This window comes from Schistocerca gregaria, chromosome 5 (assembly GCF_023897955.1).
Source record: "Schistocerca gregaria isolate iqSchGreg1 chromosome 5, iqSchGreg1.2, whole genome shotgun sequence".
In the NCBI taxonomy this organism is placed as follows: Eukaryota; Metazoa; Arthropoda; class Insecta; order Orthoptera; family Acrididae; genus Schistocerca; species Schistocerca gregaria.
In genome coordinates, this window is record NC_064924.1 from 112,926,276 (window position 1) to 112,945,478 (window position 19,203).

Below are 19,203 nucleotides of genomic sequence, written 5' to 3' on the forward strand. Positions count from 1 at the left end.
TCCATACATAGTAACCATTATAAATTGTGCAATACTGGGCCTCAAACGAGCATTTCTTGCCTATGACAAGCAGTCGTCTTAACCATAAGATAGATCACCAAACGACCATCCGTGGAACGAACTTCCATCGTCGCTTACATTTACATGTTTTATTTTCCAAACGGCGTCTATAGGAAGAGCAGCACTATTGGAATGGAGTGTGTAGAAGGTGGTGGTTTTCTTTACTGGGAGAGCTGTATGTGAGAACATTCGGTGGTAGCGCTCAGAAATCATCCACAGATACATGAGCCTCAGTGCAACGTTGAATCTGGTGTGCAGGTGTGCTCAGGATGCCTGACTGTTATGACCGCTGCTCGCAGTAAGTCCGGAAAATCGTGTTGTGGGCGTAGTCGAGTCGAAGTGTTTTGCAGGCATCCCCTGTGCAGCTTTCTTTTATTTATCACGGAGCACCTGCTTCGGAAATCTAGGTTAAAATTCACTTTTCTACTTGAAAATCAGTGACTCATATGGACGTCCATATTTAACATTTCAAAATAATTAACGTCGTTTGGTAGTGTATTTATAGGGTTGCAGTTGCAACTGCATTTCGTTACCAATGCAGTTAGTGTTCTAAGCAATGTAGTTACTACCTGAACAAGACAGGCCCAGAACCAGCAATTGTGAGTGTATTCAACCTGCCTTTGTAATTAAGGATAGCAGAGTACAGAAGGGGAAATATCTGAGTAAAACAAGCATTTTAACATCGAAAATGGGTTAAGTAAGACTACAGTCAGCTTAGGAAAACGTGTCTCTCGATTTGAGTAATTTAAGGAGCGCAGGCGCTGATTAATTAGGATGGTCAAGTTTAGCGGCCTTTAGACTAATGAACATTTCGTGATGGCGCAGTGGTTAAACACTGGAGGAGGACGACGGTTCAATCCCGCGTCCGGCCATCCTGATTTAGGTTTTCCGTGATTTCCCTAAATCGCTCCAGGCAAATGCCGGGATGGTTCCTTTGAAAGGATGCGGCCAACTCCCTTCCCCGTCCTTCTCTAATCCGATGATACCGATGACCTCGCTGTCTGGTCTCCTTTCCCAAAACAACCCAACAACCTACATAGGTAGACAGAATTTCACCCAGTGTTTATCACAATCATATGGCACAGACACCTATGCTGAAATCATTTTAATAGAAATACTATATTATATTATTATACTATATTATATATTATTATCATCGTAGTACATCCCCACAGATATTTGCCATACTTACTCATACAAGTAACGTGAGATCGTGGACAAAAAAAATTATATTCTAATCATCAGCGACAAGAAAATATCGGGGAAGAAATTAAAGATACAGAACACATCGAGGAATGCGTTCGAAAAAAGGATGAGTCCTGTGAATGTAAAATGGCACAGGAACATGCATACCCCAAAACACAATCAAATATGTTAGGTAGATGAAGTATTTCTATTACGTAACGGATACTAAAATGTGAAGTTAATAATACCTCATTAGAGACTAGCACAGAGAAAAAAGTAGAAAACAAATTAGAGGTCTAGACTCGATAAACAAGACAGGGAAACATCACAGTGCAAAAACAGCAATATAGAGAGTAGAGTGAACTTGCACGAAGTACCCAAAACGTTATTAAAAACCGAAAATTGTTAAGGCAGTAACCGGGGAAGGAAGTAAAAGAGTGAGAGCAGAAAATAAAACGAACTACTACAATATTTGAAAAAGAGAGCAAAAAACTGGTTCTCTATCTCTAGAGGTTTATAAAACCGGGCAGTAGAGCAGAACGTGTGTTCACTTCGCAGGCATGGTACTAATTGCAAAAATCGTATGCAGGGCGAAGAATGTGAGGATTTTGCTCCTTAGGGGACGTTAGACGATTGTGGCGACGAATAAAAGCTGTTACATCAAAAATCACAGACCATAGATGACTAAAGCAACTACTTTACTTGTGGATGTATACAGTTTACGTTTAAAGTTAGCATTTTCGCAATGTTTGTAATGTCACCTGGTGCAGCTCCTTTTAACATGCTTTTTATGGCACTAGTCAGTTTGGGTACGGATGTTATGAAGGAATGTTTATAAACGGCAACATACTTTATATCGATGCAACGAATGTATCTCAGCTTCACTGTATTTTTGTAATGAAATAACTCTACTGCGTCTAAAGCTGCAATTTTATACCACAGATTTATGTCGGTCCTGAACCGCGTCATGAGAAGTGGGAAGTGACGAATAAATCATTGGCTACCAAAAGAATTGTAATTTATTAATAGCATAAAATACGAGTTCTGGAAAACTATATTTACGCAGCACAATTAGAAACAATTTTCTTACATGAAGAACAAACCGATAAAAACTAAATGCTAGCTAAACAGAGCACATGAAATGACGAGATTGCAGTAGTTTTTCACAACAACAAAAAACGGGAACATATTTTGTGTTAGCAGAAATGAATTGAGCTAAAATATAACACGTATATGTAGATCAACAGGAATGGTGTAGTAATTAACACAAATTATAACCAGTGAAGATGCTTTAAAATTAAGCGAAACGCTTTTGGCATTAGTAAGACTTTCATTGCAGTCGAAAAAGACGATATTTAAGCTTTAAAAGTTGTATAACTGTGACTGTGGGAAGAAGAAGCCGAAAAACAGTGCAGACACGACACAGAACCACCTCTCTCCTGGTCTCCAGTGAGAAGATAACGTGTCAGGAATATGTTTATGATATCAGTTTGCTGATCAGTAAGAAAGAACATTTGCAGAATCTAACAAATTATATCATCGTATGTCTAAGCAGTTGGATTGGAAATTAACTATAGAAAAATCACAGCTCATGGAACGAACCGGCTTAGCGTAACCGAGGAGAGGGTGTTACTGTGATCTCATACGTTCCCACGCTGGAAAACATGATTTAAGTTAAGTGGCAGTGTGAACCTCAATTAATGCTTCAAAAAATAAAATAGAATGACCAGGTAACATCTAATAAGTTCCTAAAGCTATATGTAATCTGTAAAATAAATAATTTAGCAGAACTCCTCGCATTCGCTAACGAAACGCAGACAGTGGTACGTCGGTTTATATGACGTGACAACATGTTCAAGACTGGTTAAAGTCCCACAACGCCACAGCAGACACTAGTACCGGCGGGGAGTCGCAAACACTGGACCTCAAGCAATGCCGCTGAAAATCATGGAAGACAAGAACACACGCAAAATAGGTTCTGGGTACTGATGTCTCAGGATCTATGCACCCAATTTGCGTGAAAATGTAATGACATGTCAGTTCTAGTATCATATATTTGTCCAATGAATACCCGTTTATCACCTGCATTTCTTCTTGGTGTAGCAATTTTAATAGCCAGTAGTGTATATTTTCACAAACTCCAAGTCTTGCACTTGTCGTCAGACACATTGCAACCACAAAAATTTCGGTCAAGAACGTCTGTGTGTGTTGTTCGTGTGTGTGTGTGTGTGTGTGTGAGAGAGAGAGAGAGACAGAGAGAGAGAGAGAGAGAGAGAGAGAGAGAGAGAGAGAGAGAGAGAGAGAGTGTTTTTGTGTGTGTAGTACATGGACATGCTTAGTATTGTGCAAGCACAATTATCTGCACCAGTGAGCACGTATCTATTCACTAGCAAATGTGTTTGTGTGTAGGGAATGGGGAGTCTAGTTAGTGTCATTGCTACACCTGAAATATTTCGAATAAACGGTTTCCTGACAAACAGATACGTTTCTCTGTTTTCCGAAGCTGTGACTAGAAATTATCGAAAAACTGGACTGAAATTTTCTGTTGCTGTTACAGAAGATTTGTTTAACACATCCAGATGTGATTAGCTTGCCCGCAGCGGTGGCCGAGCGGTTCTAGGCGCTTCAGCCCGGAACCGCGCGACTGCTACGGTCGCAGGTTCGAATCCTGCCTCGGGCATGGATGTGTGTGATGTCCTTAGGTTATTTAGGTTTTAGTAGGTCTAAGTTCTATGGGACTCATGACCTCAGATGTTAAGTCCCATAGTGCTCAGAGGCATTTGAACCACTTTGTGATTAGCTTTGTGTGTCCTGTTTGCAACAGTCAGAAGCCATTACTCTACGCAGAAAGCTAGAATTACCTGCATGAAGCATCTCCTTCAATAGGGGGAAATGACTGTCTAGTGATGTGATCGAAAGGTACATTTACTTACAGAGAATTTGCCATATGTCTGTTTTTATGATATTTCCATTTATCAGGTGTGTGTGCGTTTGCAGTAAAGTGCGAATATTTCTGTGTTTTGTGCAGGAACCTTTCTTCAGAAGAGAAGGGCACGAGACTGATCTATGCGGCTGAGGAGGGGGCGGTGGAGGATCTGCAAGCGCTGCTCGAGGCTGGAGCAAACGTGGGGGCGAGGGACGAGATCGGGGAGACCGCCCTACACTGGGCAGCACAGTGGGGACACACTGACTCGGTGAAGTGTCTGCTGGAGGCCGGCGCAGAGGTTGACGCCAGAAGCGATGGGCAGAGCACACCTCTGCACCTGGCCGCAGAGAGAGGCCATACGGCTGTGGTGCGGCTGCTACTGGCTGCTTCTGCCGACCCCAACGCCAGGACTCCGTATGGGAGGACCCCACTTCACTCTGCAGCAGAGCAGGGACACACAGCCGTGGTGCGGCTGCTGTTGGCGTTTTCCGCCAACCACAGCGCCACGGATCACGAAGGGTGGACGCCGCTCCACTTAGCGGCATATAATGGCCTCGCTGAGACAGCAGCCGCGCTGCTGGAGGCTGGGGCCGACAAGGGGGTCAGAAGCAACCTGGGGAACACACCGCTGGACCTCGCCAGGGAGCAGGACAAACAGCAGCTGGTAGACATGCTAAAATGAAGCTAGCAGTCCAACGGACATTTGTGGAATAAAATGGAGTTATTTTTAAAATAAATAACAAAGAAGTTAATCCGGACGTTATTCCTTCTATCAATCAGCAGTCAATGAATGAACGGCACTATGCAACGTTTTCACTGTGTTCTCTTCTACTCGCAAACAGTTCACAGGTGTAATAGTCTGATGTGAGATTAGAAGCGTTATATTCATTAATATAGCGCGTGCACCAGGCCATGTCATATACCTGACTAACAATTTACTTCTGGCAGTTCCTGCTGTTCATGACTTGAAAATTCTCCCAGGGGGTCCACAACTCTTTAGTGGATACGAGCTTGGCGAGCACGGGACCTCGAGCTCGTGCAGCTTTCCTTTCCGGGCTGCGTACCTTCCCTTTCACATCCCTCCCTGGTCCCCATCCTTCCCCCTCCCCTTCCCTACCTCTTCCCTCTCTTTGGGAGTATTGTTTTGTACCTACACCTGGAGATGGACGCTTGACTCTGTAAGACGTGGTTTCTCTCCTTTTACCTCTTTACTGGAAATCCTCTGTCCTTACTTTGTCCTTCTCTTCTTCTCTTTGTCTTGATTCTTCTTCCTTTGACAGGGCATGGCCGACTTCCTTCCTCATCCTTCCCTATTTCGATGAGACTGATGACCTTGCTGTGTGGTCTCTTCCCCCAAATCAGGCCCAACCCAACCCAGATCCATTCCTTCTACCTCTATGAAATCCAAATCCAATCTTCTCTTTACCTTCTTCTCCAGCCGGCCGGTGTGGCCGAGCGGTTCTAGGCGCTTCAGTCTGGAACCGCGCGACCGCTACGGTCGCAGGTTCGAATCCTGCCACGGGCATGGATGTGTGTGATGTCCTTTGATTAGTTACGTTTAAGTAGTTCTAAGTTCTTGGGGACTGATGACCTCAGCAGTTAAGTCCCATAGTGCTCAGAACCATTTTGAGCCTCCTTCTCCGCTGCGGCGTTTGGGAATTCTTCTTTCCTTTTCTTTGCTCCTCCCTTTCTCTTTCTTTCCTCCCTGTGCGTGCTTGAAGGCCGAACCACGTGTTCCCAAGCGTTGCCAGTGACGGGGTAACGCGTAATTCCCCGCCCCGGGTAGACAAGTAGGAAATGTATGTACCCCCTGGCAAAGGCCATGCCCAGGGAGAGGTGATTACCCGAGCTAGTACCTCCCGAAAGTGCCGATTAGTCCCTCCGTGTTTCTCGGGAGGTGTGACGTGAGGAGTGAACAATCACTTAAGGCGGGAGTGCCCTAAGAGAAGGCCCCCACTAGGAAGGAGCGCACCATCGGAGACGCCACTAATCATGCGGGATACTTTCGCAATGGTTTCTTCTACAACTTCTGCTCACAAGAGAAAGCTAGATGAGTCTCAGCCACAGACAATTCTTCCGTCAGTGCCAAAGTTTTCAGTTGTTTCTCGGTCTGACGAAGGTCAAGACTTCTCCATAGTCAACCCTTCCATTGCTCAGAAAGGTGTTGACGCAACTGCAGGTCCTGTAAAGTCTTGTTCCCGATTACGATATGGCACCTTGTTGTTAGAAACAGAGAGTGCCCTGCACGCACATAAATTGCTTCAAATTACACTGCTACACACCTTCTCTGTCTGGGTGGCAGTACCTCGCACCTTAAATTCATTTGTGGGGTGATTTATACAAGATGGCTTGACACATTATCCAATGAGGACATTCAAAATTACCTGTCTGATTAGGGCGTAAAGGCTGTACATCGAGTCCTGAAAAGGGTTGAAGAGGAACTGGTATCAAACCGCACTCTCTTCTTGATGTTTGACAGAGCTAAACTTACATCGAACATTAAAGCGGGGTCTGAGATAATTCAGTTCGCCATTACATCCCCTCGTTGCACCAACTGTATGAGCGCGCATGCTGCTTCTCTAGAGATTTCCTTATTTTTAGAGATGAACGAGTTATTCAGGAAATCCGAGTGAAGGAGAAAGTGTCTAACTCTGCTGCTCGTATGTTATTCGCCAGTAGAAAGCCCACTGTACTCCCAGCGGGTAAATATAGCACTGTCCTCACCTCTCCTCGACCACTAATCAGGTAGCCAACAGACTTGCGATCTCACCTTCAGCGATACCGTCGTCAGATCGGCCAGCCCAAAAATCGCCCGTTCAACCCACTACTACGTGTTCACTCTAAGGCTCAGTCTTCATCGGCTCCCGCTAAATCACGGGCTCCAAGAAAGAGCCTAGTGAAGATTTTTTACATACCTAGACGTCAGAACCTTCGACCTCTCCATCATCTCAGCGTCCTTCTTCCAAGAAGGCTTATAAGACTAAGTTCCTATCCTTCTTCACAATAGTGTATCTTTTCTACAGCGCCACCCAGCAGTAGCCGCCGATGGCCGTCTCCCATGTCGCCGAGACACACTGGCTGGCGGCCTATCAAGCAGCCGATCACTGGCGGCAGGAGCTGCTCCTGAGCAGCCTATGGGTCAGGATTCTGCATTTGGCTGAATGCTGTTCCGCGCCATCGGCTCTCGGCTCTCAGCTGTCGTTGAGATGGCGGCAACTGTGGTGACATTTTCCTTTTCTATCAACCTTAAATCAGTTATCTATTGGAATATCTGCGGAATTCACTCCAATCGGGATGAATTGTCGATCCCCTTACGATCCTACTCCCCAGTCGTCTTATGTCTTCAGGAAACTAAGCTACATCCCCATGATCGCTTCGTCTTCCCTCATTTCCAATAAGTCCAGTTTGATCTATCCTCTGTTTATGGTGCTCTGGCACACGAGAGACATGATTCTTCACCATGATGCTATCCATTATCACCCAATCCCCTTACACACTTTCTTTCAAACTGTCGCTGTTCGTCTTTCCCTTTGTGGATACACCTTCTCTCTTTGTACCATATACATTCCATCGTCCACACCAATGGCAAGAGCCGATCGCCTTCATCTCCTTGGTCAGGTCCCACCTATTTGCTGGTTGGGGACTTCAACGCCCACCACGCGCTCTTGGGATATCCGCGTCCTTGTCTGAGAGGCTCCCTATTGATTGAGCCCTTCCCCCAAGCGGATCTTGTCTGCCTCAGCACTGGGGAAACTACTATTTTCTCTGCCTCCAAATCGACCTACTGTTCAGCTAGCTCAGCGCTTTGAATGGTTTGCTCTAGCTGATACACACTCAAGTGACCATTTCCCATGTGTCCTTCGATTACAGCCACAACTGACATCTAAGTGCCCAAGACGCTGGCAGTTTTCCCAAGCCGATTGGACACTTTTCTCCTCTCTAGCAACATTTAATGACCGTCAATTTCCTTGCATCGACGATCAGGTCTCTCACAGTACGGAAGTTATTCTTACAGCCGCAGAATGTTCAATACCTCGTACCTCCCCTTTGCCCCGGCGCCCCCCCCCCCCCTTCCAACAAGTTCCTTGGTGGAACGAGAATTGCCTTGACGCAATATGTGTTTTTCACCATCATCCTACGTTGGCCAGCTGTATCCTCTATATGTGCGCGATGTCGTCCCATCATCCGTGATAGCAAGAAGGCAAGCTGAGACTTATTTACCAGCTTCTCTAACACCTTCACTCCCTCATCTGTAGTTTGGAATCCAATTCCAAAGTTATCTGGCACGTCTAGTTTCTCCCTGATCTTTGGGCTAACCGTCGTGCAAGATACCTTTGTGGACCCAGTCGCAATTTCTAACTCATTGAGATTTCGAATTCCTCAAATTACTCGCCAACCTTTTTCCTGAAGAAACTAGCAGCGGAAGTGCAACATCCTGCTTTCTCCTCTCAAAATCGCAGACGCTATAGTACCGTTTTTTCTATGCGGGAACTCCAACATGAACTCTCTTCCTCTCGCTCTTCTGCCCCAGGACCAGATGGCATTCACGTCCAAATGTTGCTGCATTTATCAAACCGTAGTCTGCGTTACCTCCTTCACCTTTAAAATCGAATTTGGAGTGACAGTACCTTTCCCAGAAAATGGCGGGTAGCTGTCGTCAATCCTATTACGAAACCTGGAAAAGCCAAAGATCTCCCCTGTAGCTATCACCCCATCTCTCACACGAGTAGTGTATGTAAGGTTTTGGAGCGTATGGTAAGTTGCCGTTTAGGCTGGTGGCTGGAGTCCCGAAATCTTTAAAAACCTGTCCAATGCGCTTTCCGAAAGCACCGTTCCGCAGTTGATCATCTTGTTGCTCTCTCCACTTATATCATAAACAGTTTCCTCGGGAAATGCCAAACGGTAACTGTATTTTTTGATCTGGAGAGAGCATACAATAACTGTTGGAGGACAGACATGTTCCGCACACTGTTCTCTTGGGGCTTTCGAGGTTGGCTACCACTTTTCATACTTCAATTTATGGCAGAGAGCACATTTAAGGTGCACGTGAACACTACCCTATCGCTTACTTCCTCCCAAGAAAACGGTGTGCCCCAGGGCTCCGTGCTAAGTGTTGTACTGTTTTCTATCGCCATTATTACAATTATCGATTTTCTCCTTCCCACCGGCCGCTGTGGTCGAGCCGTTCTAGGCGCTTCAGTCCGGATCCGCGCTACTGCTACGATCGCAGGTTCGAGTCATGTCTCGGGCATGGATGTGTGTGATGTCCTTAGGTTAGTTAGGTTTAAGTAGTTCTAAGTCTAGGGAACTGATGACCTCTGCTGTTAAGTCCCATAGTGCTCAGAGCCATTTTTTCTCCTTCCTGGTGTCTCGGGCTCCCTCTTTGTGACGATTTTGCAATCTACTACAGCTCTCAACGGACGAGCCTTCTTGAAAGAAGTTTTCAAGGACGTCTCGATCACCTCCACTCATGGAGCATCTAAACCGGCTTCCGATTTTCTCCCTGTAAGACCATCTGTGTAAATTTTTAACGTTGTACGAAGTTTTACCTGTCTTCCCCACATATAAGCCCTGTCGACTTTCCGTTCGCGGACGTCGCCAAATTCTTGGAATTTGGGTTTCACAGAAAACTGTGCTTGTCTTCCCACATTTCATATCTTTCGGCTGGCTGTCTACGATCCCTCAGCACCCTCCATGTTCTGAGTGGTTCCTCCTGGGAAGCGGACCGAGTGGTCCTCCTATGTCTGTATCGCCCTTTAGTGCACTGGACTTTGGACGATGCAAGCCGTCTATTCTGCGGCGTCTAGACTCTGTCCACCACTGTGGATTGCGTGTAGCGATTTTACACCAGCCTCATAGAGAGCCTTTACGCCGAGAATGATGAACCCCCGCTGCCCATTCGGTGAGCTGTCCTGAGTCGTTACACTAGCCATCTGTCTTCCATGCCTGATCGTCCAGCCCATGCCCTTTTCTTTAACGCCTCATTGGAATTAGAGTATTCAGGTCGCCCTTCATATCTACTACCCCTGCGAGTCCACTTCCGTCAACTGCTACATTCCCTTTCCTTCCACTTTCCTACAACTTTCTTGAGAAAGGGTTACGGCTCCAACTTGGCTTCGCCCCCGGACCTGCCTTCTCCGTGACCTTCGCCAGCTTCCCAGGGACAGTGCTCCGCCTGTAGTTTATCGTCGGGCAGTTGCTGCTCTGTACGCACAAATGGCCGATGCCACATTTATTTACACTGGTGGCTCAAAGACCGCCTTTGGTATTGGGAGTGTCTATATCGTTAGCGACATCCCTATTAGATTTCGGCTTCTCAACCCGTGTTCGGTTTTTACTGCAGTGCTTTACGCTGTTCTCAAGGCCGTTCAATCCTTCCGTCGCCATTAGCGGATACAGTATATTATAAGCTCGGCTTCGCTCAGCTCTCTCCTCAAGCTCTTCATCCTGTCCACTCTCCGGTCCACCGGTTTCGGAACTGCCTCTAAGTGCTCCATTTGGGGGGAGGGGGCGTCTGTGTGGCATTCCTCTGGATCCCAGGGCAGGTTGGTATTCATGTGAACGAGGCAGCCGATATAGCGGCAAAGGCTGCAGTCTCTATTTCTCGGCCCGCTGTTCGCATGATTCCCTTTTCCGGCCTACAGAGTGTTTTATGTCATCGTGTTGCTCTTTTATGGCACACACATTGGTCTGCACTTCTCGATAATAAATTGCGGGACATAAGACCTCTTCCCTGTGCTTGGACCTCTTCCTCCCAAACCTTGTCGTCGGGAGGAGGTAATTTTAACTAGACTCCAGATTGGGCACTGTCTTTTTAGCCATCGATATCTTTTAAGTGGCGATCCTCCACCGCTTAGTGCCCACTGCTCTCAACTGTGGACAGTGAAACACCTTTCCTTTTTGGGGGTGAAAAATAAGTAGGTAGATCAGAATAATTAATAATAGGTTAATTATAAACTTACCAGTCTGTTTATCTTAACGAAACCATATGAGCCGTTCCTTAGTACTTGACACACGAGTAGACTTCGTACATCATATTTAACTGACGTTATCTCGTGTCAGCGAGTACTGATAAAGTTCCGGTTTGGAGCAAATAAGTCATGAACGAGTTGCATGAGATATCAAGAGTGAATAGCCAGAGTTATAAAACGAGCAGTCTGTGGATGTAGTAGGGTAACCTAACGTCCAAAAGGGTGCTGGGAAGAAGGAGATTATGTGACTGGCTGTAGAGAAGGTTCTGGGAGGAGTAGAGATCAGGAGGACAGAGCTACACTTTACAGGGATATGGACATAATATCCATATAAAGTGTGGCAATACTGACCATGACGTCCTTCTTCTGTGCGGATGCACACATATTCCCCTAACTCTTCCGGTACTTGGTAAGAATGTCTTCCAAGAGTAATGAGTGTGTTGGGATGGGACACTACGAATATAGTGTGTGGACATAAAAGGTGAAAATGTGGGTCTCGCGGGAGGCGAGAGTGAGATAGTCCCTGCAGTCGCCCTGTCCTCTGTGTCCTCGGTGGCTCAAATGGATAGAGCGTCTGCCATGTAAGCAAAAGATCCCGGGTTCGAGGAGTCCCTGTTGGGGCACACATTTTCACCGCCCATTGGCAGCTGAAGGTATTAATATAATTCTAATTTCGTTCTGGACATTTGCAGGTCATAATGGTGTCTGTTCTTTCGGACATATCCATATGAAGTATATGAGAAGAGTTTTGTCGAACATACAGTAGTCGGTGCTAGTTCGATGGCAGAGTGATAATTTGGTTATGGTTGGAGCCATGGATGAAGAAAATGACAGTGTAGTAGGAAACTCATGAAAGAAGAGATAAAAACAATGATTAACCATGGGTCCCAGAGAAGAACGAATTTTGAGAATGCAAGTAGACATAATGAATGTGTCGATAGTGATCACTCATGAGCAAGAAGTTAAGATCTGGAGTCTGTGTACGAGGAGCTCTGGTAAGGGTAAAAGACAGCACGTGTGTAACGAGGGTAGTAAATCTGATAGAAGAACGTAAGGTCTTGCACGGACGGGCTACCTTAGGTGAATTAAGAGACTCGATCACTAGGTCTAAACTTTCAGCGAGGGTTCGGCAGCATTTAGAGAGCCAATACTATTGGCGAGTGTAGGATTTAGATGAGAAACTCTCCGAATGTATACAGGGTGGTCCATTGATCGCGACCGGGCCAAATATCTCACGAAATAAGGATCAAACGAAAAAACTACAAAGAACGAAACTTGTCTAGCTTTGAGGGAGAAACCAGATGGCGCTATGGTTGGCCAGGTAGATGGCACTGCTGTAGGTCAAACGCATATCAACTGCGATTTTTTTTAAAAATAGGAACCCTTATTTTCTATTACATATTCATGTAGTACGTAAAGAAAAGGAATGTTTAGTTGGACCATTTTTTTCGCTTTGTGATAGACGGCGCTGTAATAGTCACAAACATATGGCTCACAATTTTAGACGAACACTTGGTAACAGGTAGGTTTTGTAAATTAAGATACAGAACATAGGTACGTTTGAACATTTTATTTAGCTTGTTGCAATGCGATACATGTACCTTTGAGAACTTATCATTTCTGAGAACGCATGCTGTTACAGCGTGATTTCCTGTAAGTACCACATTAATGCAATAAATGCTCAAAATGATGTCCGTCAACCTCAATGCTTTTGGCAATATGTGTAACGACATCCCTGTCAACAGCGAATAGTTCGCCTTCCGTAATGTTCACACATGCACTGACAATGCGCTGACGTACGTTGTCAGGAAATCAGCATACACTTCACCATTTAGATTGCCATCGATAAAGTGGGGGACAATTTACCTTCCTCTCATAATGCCGCACCATACATTAACCCGCCAAGTTCGCTGATGTTCCACTTGTCGCAGCCATCGTGGATTTTCCGTTGCCCAATAGTGCATATTATGCCGGTTTAAGTTACCGCTGTTGGTGAATGACGGTTCGTCGTTAAATAGAACGCGTGCAAAAAATCTGTCATCGTCCCGTAATTTCTCTTCTGCCCGGTGCCAGAACTGTACACGACGTTCAAAGTCGTCGACGTTTTTGAGATTCCCGATTCTCGCGCAGTTTGTCTGCTACTGATGTGCGGAATAGCCGCGACAGCAACTAAAACACCTACTCGGGCATCATCATTTGTTGCAGGTCGTGGTTGACGTTTCACATGTGGCTGAACACGTCCTGTTTCCTTAAATAACTTAGCTATCCGGCAAACGGTCCGGACACTTGGATGATGTCGTCCAAGATACCGAGCAGCATACATAGCACGGTATTTTGATCACAATAGCCATACATCAACATGATATCGACCTTTTCCGCAATTGGTAAATGGTCCAATTTAACACGGGTAATGTATCACGAAGCAAATACCGTCCGCACTGGCCGAATGTTATGTGATACTACGTACTTATACGTTTGTGACTATTACAGCACCATCTATCACAAAGCGAAAAACTTGGTCCAACTAAAACATTCATATTTCGTTACGTACTACACGAATATGTAATAATAAATTGGGGTTCCTATTTTATAAAAACGCAGTTGATATCCGTTTGACCTAAGGCAGCGCCATCTAGCAGGCCAACCACAGCGCCATCTGGTTTCCCCCTTCAAGCTAGACGAGTTTCGTTCTTCGTAGTTTTTTCGTTTGATGCTTATTTCGTGAGATATTTGGCCCAGTCACCATCAATGGACCACCCTGTAGAATGGTTTCAAATGGCGGTAAGGGCTCTTGATATGAAAGTTACTGAACGTGACTCCACCCTAGTCACAGTCCAAGGGATGAGACCCAAGGATCGATCACGGACTCAGTTTGCTCGTGAGCTGATCTCTTATACTGAGTTCAGTTAACTTGTTAGTTCTATTGACGCGCTTAGTTTTGCCGATGCAAGCTCATCAGATGAAAGGTCAACATCTGTAGTAATGGAGTCTAAGCGAGTTCTTGTTCCTTTTCCTGCCCAGCGTCGATGTTTTAGGTGTGGGGTTACCGGTCATTTGGTTCGTGACTGTCCACATCAGCGAGCAGCTCGATCTAGTAAATAAGGTCACACGAGAAGGGGCAACAGTTGGATGGACAGTCCACCCAAGGGCTTTCCTCTGTCTGTTGTGCAGGCATCTCGTTTGCTCCAATTATTACAAGTTATCCTCAAGTCTCGACTACTCGATTGAGGGTTACGGATGGTATTTGTTACAAAATTCGTTTGGTGGATGATGTTCTGGTCCGGCAGGCCCCTTACTGCCTGTCACCTCCCAAGATGCGGATATTACGTCATAAAATCGATGAGAGGTTGAATAATGGGGTTATCGGACCGTCTACTTCCCCATATGCTTCGCCTGTATTCTTAGTCTCCAAGGAGCGTGGTAAAGGCTATCGACCTGTCGTCGATTACCGCCGCCTTAACCAGAAGGTCATATTGGAGTCGGTACCAATGCCCCATCTTTACAATTGTTTCACTTAGTTCTCTGGAGCACTCTGTTTTTTCCGTTTTGGATTAAAATCAGGCCTGTCACCATATACCACTTACTGAGGATTCTGTTACCGCATTTTCAACAGATTGGAATCTCTTTGATTTCAATCGCATTCCCTTTGAACTTGTTACTGGGGCAGCAGTGCTCTCCCGTCTTTGGATAATGTGTTGGGTGATCTAAATTTTAACTGTGTTTATAATTATTTAGACGACATTGTAGTCTGCAGTCGTAGCTTTGATCAACACTTACAACTTCTGGCGTTGATTTTAGATCTCTTGAGTGAGGAGTGATTGACTGTCAAACCCGATAAAATTAAATTATGTCGTGGAGAGATTTTCTTCCTTGCGCACTTGGTCTCGGCTGCTGGCATTAGGATCGATCAGGAGCGTACTGTCAGCTTAACACGTTTTCGCCCGCCACGTAATAAGAAATAGAGTGCTATATTTGTTGGAAGGGCCAATTATTTTTGTAAATTTGTACCTAATTTTGCTGAATTAGCCGCTCCCCTTAACTGTCTGTGTCGCAAGAACCAAGTGTTTCAATGGGGTGAAATTGAGCAGCCAGCTTTCGAAGCAATTGAAACTGCTCTAACCAATCCTCTGGTTATTTTTGTTTCTGACTTTAAAGTTTTATTGTCCAAACCGATGCATCCAGAGGTGGGATTGCCGCCGTTCTTATGCAGGAATTCAGTGGTTATAGGTGGCCGGTTGCTTATGCCTCAAGGTTTTTAGATTAGATTAGTACTTGTTCCATAGATCATGAATACGACACTTCGTAGTGATGTGGAACGTGTCAGGTTAATAAAAGGTGTTTGTACAAGATATTACATTACACAAAATATTAGATGACACTCAATATTTTTTTTTAATTTTTTTTTTTTTTTTTTTTTTTTTTTTTGTGGGGGATGGGAAATTACTCACGTACTATATCCAAAAATTCATCTAATGAGTAGATGGAGTTGCCATTAAGAAATTCTTTTAATTTCCTTTTAAATGCTATATGGCTATCTGTCAGACTATTGATGCTATTAGGTAAGTGACCAAAGACTTTTGTGGCAGCACAATTTACCCCCTTCTGAGCTAAAGTTAGATTTAACCTTCAATGGTGAATATCATCCTTTCTCCTGGTGTTGTAGCCATGTACACTGCTATTACTTTTGAATTCGTTCGGATTGTTAATGACAATCTGATTACACGCTTTTGCGCAATGGACACTCTTTTACTAAATGATGAGTTACCCCATAATATGATGCCATACGAAAGCAGAGAATGAAAATAGGCGTGGTAAGCTAATTTACTCAGATGTGTATCGCCAAACTTTGCAATGGCCCTAATAGCATAAGTAGCTGAACTCAAATGTTTCAGAAGATCCTCAGTTTTTTTTTCCAGTTCAATCCCTCATCAATGCATACACCTAGAAATTTTCAATATTCTACCTTAGCTACCGATTTCTGATTGAAGTCTATATTTATTAATGGTGTCATTCCATTTACTGTGTAGAACTGCATATACTGTGTTTTGTCAAAGTTTAATGAGAGCCCATTTGCAGAGAACCACTTAATGATATTCTGAAGAACATCGTTTACAATTTCACCAGTTAATTCTTGTCTGTTGGGTGTGATAGCTATACTTGTATTATCGGCAAAAAGTACCAGCTTTGCATCTTCGTGAATATAGAATGGCAAATCATTAATATATATTAAGAACAGCACAGGACACAAGACCGAACCCTGCGGCACCCCATTCTTGATTGTTCCCCAGTTTGAGAAATCACCAGTTTTTTGTATATTATGTGAACTGTTTATTTCAACTTTCTGCACTCTTCCAGTTAGGTATGGTTTAAACCATTTGAGCACTGTCCCATTCATACCATAGTGCTTGAGCTTATCTAGAAGTATTCCATGATTTACACAATCAAAAGCCTTTGATAGATCACCAAAAAAAATACCAACGGGTGACTTCCAGTTACTCAGAACATTTAATATTTCATTAGTGAAAGTATATATAGCATTTTCCGTTGAAAAACCTTTCTGGAAACCAAACTGACATTTTGTGAAAACTTTACATTTTCAAGAATTTTGGATAAGGCAGTTAGAAGGTGGAAGTAATGTATTGTAGAGTAGCTTCACACCTTTGTAAAAATAAAGTATTCAGTTTATGAATGTGAAGCTTTAGCTGTTTTATTTGCCCTTGAAAAGTTCAAATTTTATCTAGAACATCAGGAATTCTTACTGGAGACTGATTACCAGGCGCTGAGTTGGGTTTTGGCCAAACCCAGGAAATATGGTAGAGTGGCTCGCTGGACGGTCCATATATCGGCCTTTCATTTCAAAGTTCACCATATATCTGGCGTTGACAATCAGGTCGCTGATGCCATCAGTCAGATGTTTTCTGAGGAGAAACAGGAACTCCTCTGTTCTGACGAAGTTATTTTGGCCAATGTCCTCTCAGAGATCCCGGAATTATTTAACGACATCAGGGAGAAGTAGGAAGAGGATCCCATATGGAGTGCCTTTAGGGAAGTTATTCTTTCCAGAAATCAGAAGCCTGGGTACGTTATAAATAGAGGCATCTTGTGTAAGTGAATTGGGAAGACTGGTCAGTTTAAGATCTGTCTCCCTCAACAGTTGGTACATCCGGCTTTTGCTTATTTCCATGATTCACTTGTGGGAGCTCACTTGGGGGTTGCTAAAACCATTTCCCAAGGTTAGTCAACAGCTAAATTGACCTAATAATAGGTTATGGGCCAGGGCTTTTTCAGTCTGAAAGGGAAGAAAATCCCATGGCCAAATTGTTTGTTAATTAGGTGGGCACCCTTCCCTGAACACTTCCGTGGGAATAAGTATATATTTGTGGTTCTTGATGCTTTTAGTCGTTTTCTTTGGCTTCTTCCGAGTCAGGGGTTACAACTAACCTTAATGTCCAGCATATCACCAGAGTTTTTGGGATCTTTGGGGCACCTAAAGCATTAGTCAGTGATAATGCTCCCGCCTTTACATCTCGCCAGTTTAATGATTTTGTTTTAGTAACGGGGTTTGTCATTTCACCACCAAACATTATTACCTGCAGCTTTTTTTTTGCGGAATGGTTAACTGTAATTTGAAGGTGATTCTTGTTACTTATCATTCCCATTCTCCATTAAGTGGGATTAGTCTTTGCCATGGCTAAACTTTGCTTTTAATTCTGTCTGCCATGAGTCTTCTAGGGCTTCTTCTGACTCATTTATGTTAACCTGTCCTTTGAATTGTCCGCTCACCAGCTTATGGCATATCAACGATCTCGTCTGAAGTCATAGGCTCCCACTCAATCAATAACAACTGGGAGAGTGCTAAAGCCAATATTCATCGCGCTCATTGTTGTGAGGCACTCTGTTATAATTGTGGTGGACACTCATTTCAGAGAAAGGTTGGGGATACAGTTTTTGTTAAGAATTTTTATCTTGGAAAGTGCTTCCAAGCCCAGGCTGGTGAGAAGTTTGCATCACCCTTCACCAGTCTGTATTGTATACAGAATATTTTAAGTCCTGTCAACATCTTGCTTAAAGACTCTCATACTGGTAAAGTGCTTAAGGTTCATGTAAATCACGATAAGCCTTAAGTTGGGTAAACTCTTGTTACCGCCTGTTGTGTGGTTTTGGTGGGCGAGGTTGAACCGTGGCCAAATGTCACAGTTGGATCTCTGCATTTTCCCCTTCACCGTAGTGCATTCCTTTTTTAATTTCCGTTTCATGCTCTGTTGTTTGCTTACCCTAGCCAGAGGCCACTGTGGCGTTGCTGCCGCTGGCTGCCTGCCATGTTTGTGAGAGAGCGTCGGTCTGGAGGAGGAACTCTAATTGCATACAGAACGCCACACAATTTTGTTGATGTTTGGTTTGACTTGTGTCAGGTGTGATGCATTGTTAAGGCTGTGATAGCAGCCAACGTAACTACGTAACTGTCTCAGTCACAGATGGATGAAAGGGGATGAGGCCTGGCTGTCCATTGAAACTCCTATCCTGCGGATGTCGTCAAAATTAAAGTAAGATATTTTTACCATTATTTTGCATTAATGAGCTTGTGCCATAGAACACAGGCTCTATTCCAGTTAAATAAATGTTCATGTAAATAAAGGGCCATATTAATCCATGTGTGCATTTTTATTACAGAAATCAAATACTGTCCACTGCTGACAATATCCTCCCCCTTGCTAACCTGCGGTACAAACTCTACAGTGTGTATGAGCCATTCACCAAAACTTGTAACTGATGATTGATAGTGCAAGGTTGAACTCAGTAACGAGTGGAGAAATACAGACATACAAACATTGTCTTGTGAAGTTTCTGTGCAATGTACCGTCAACAGATTGTCAGTTGGGAGACTGCAATTCATACCCTGGGAATAAGGAAATTGAGACCATACATCAGAAGGCATTCACAGAAAAGCTGACAGACAATGTCACGTTCCAACAGTGGATTCCTGTGGACGAGTGTGAATTGGAAACATTACAAACATCAATTACTGAGTTCATCTATTTATTTTACAAGAAGCTGTCTATG

General features: G+C 44.2%; 1 protein-coding gene across 1 annotated transcript in view; it reads left to right on the forward strand.

The window, feature by feature from the left end:
- LOC126273250 (ankyrin-1-like) overlaps positions 1 to 4,923 on the forward strand; it is a gene marked incomplete at its 5' end in the record, with an annotated part of 44,470 nt that extends 39,547 nt beyond the window's left edge. Inside the window, one exon of the mRNA XM_049976795.1 lies at positions 4,274 to 4,923. Within this exon, the coding sequence (XP_049832752.1) occupies positions 4,274 to 4,853 (580 nt within the window). The remainder of the gene's footprint in view (positions 1 to 4,273) is intronic.
- Positions 4,924 to 19,203: the final 14,280 nt, after the last annotated feature.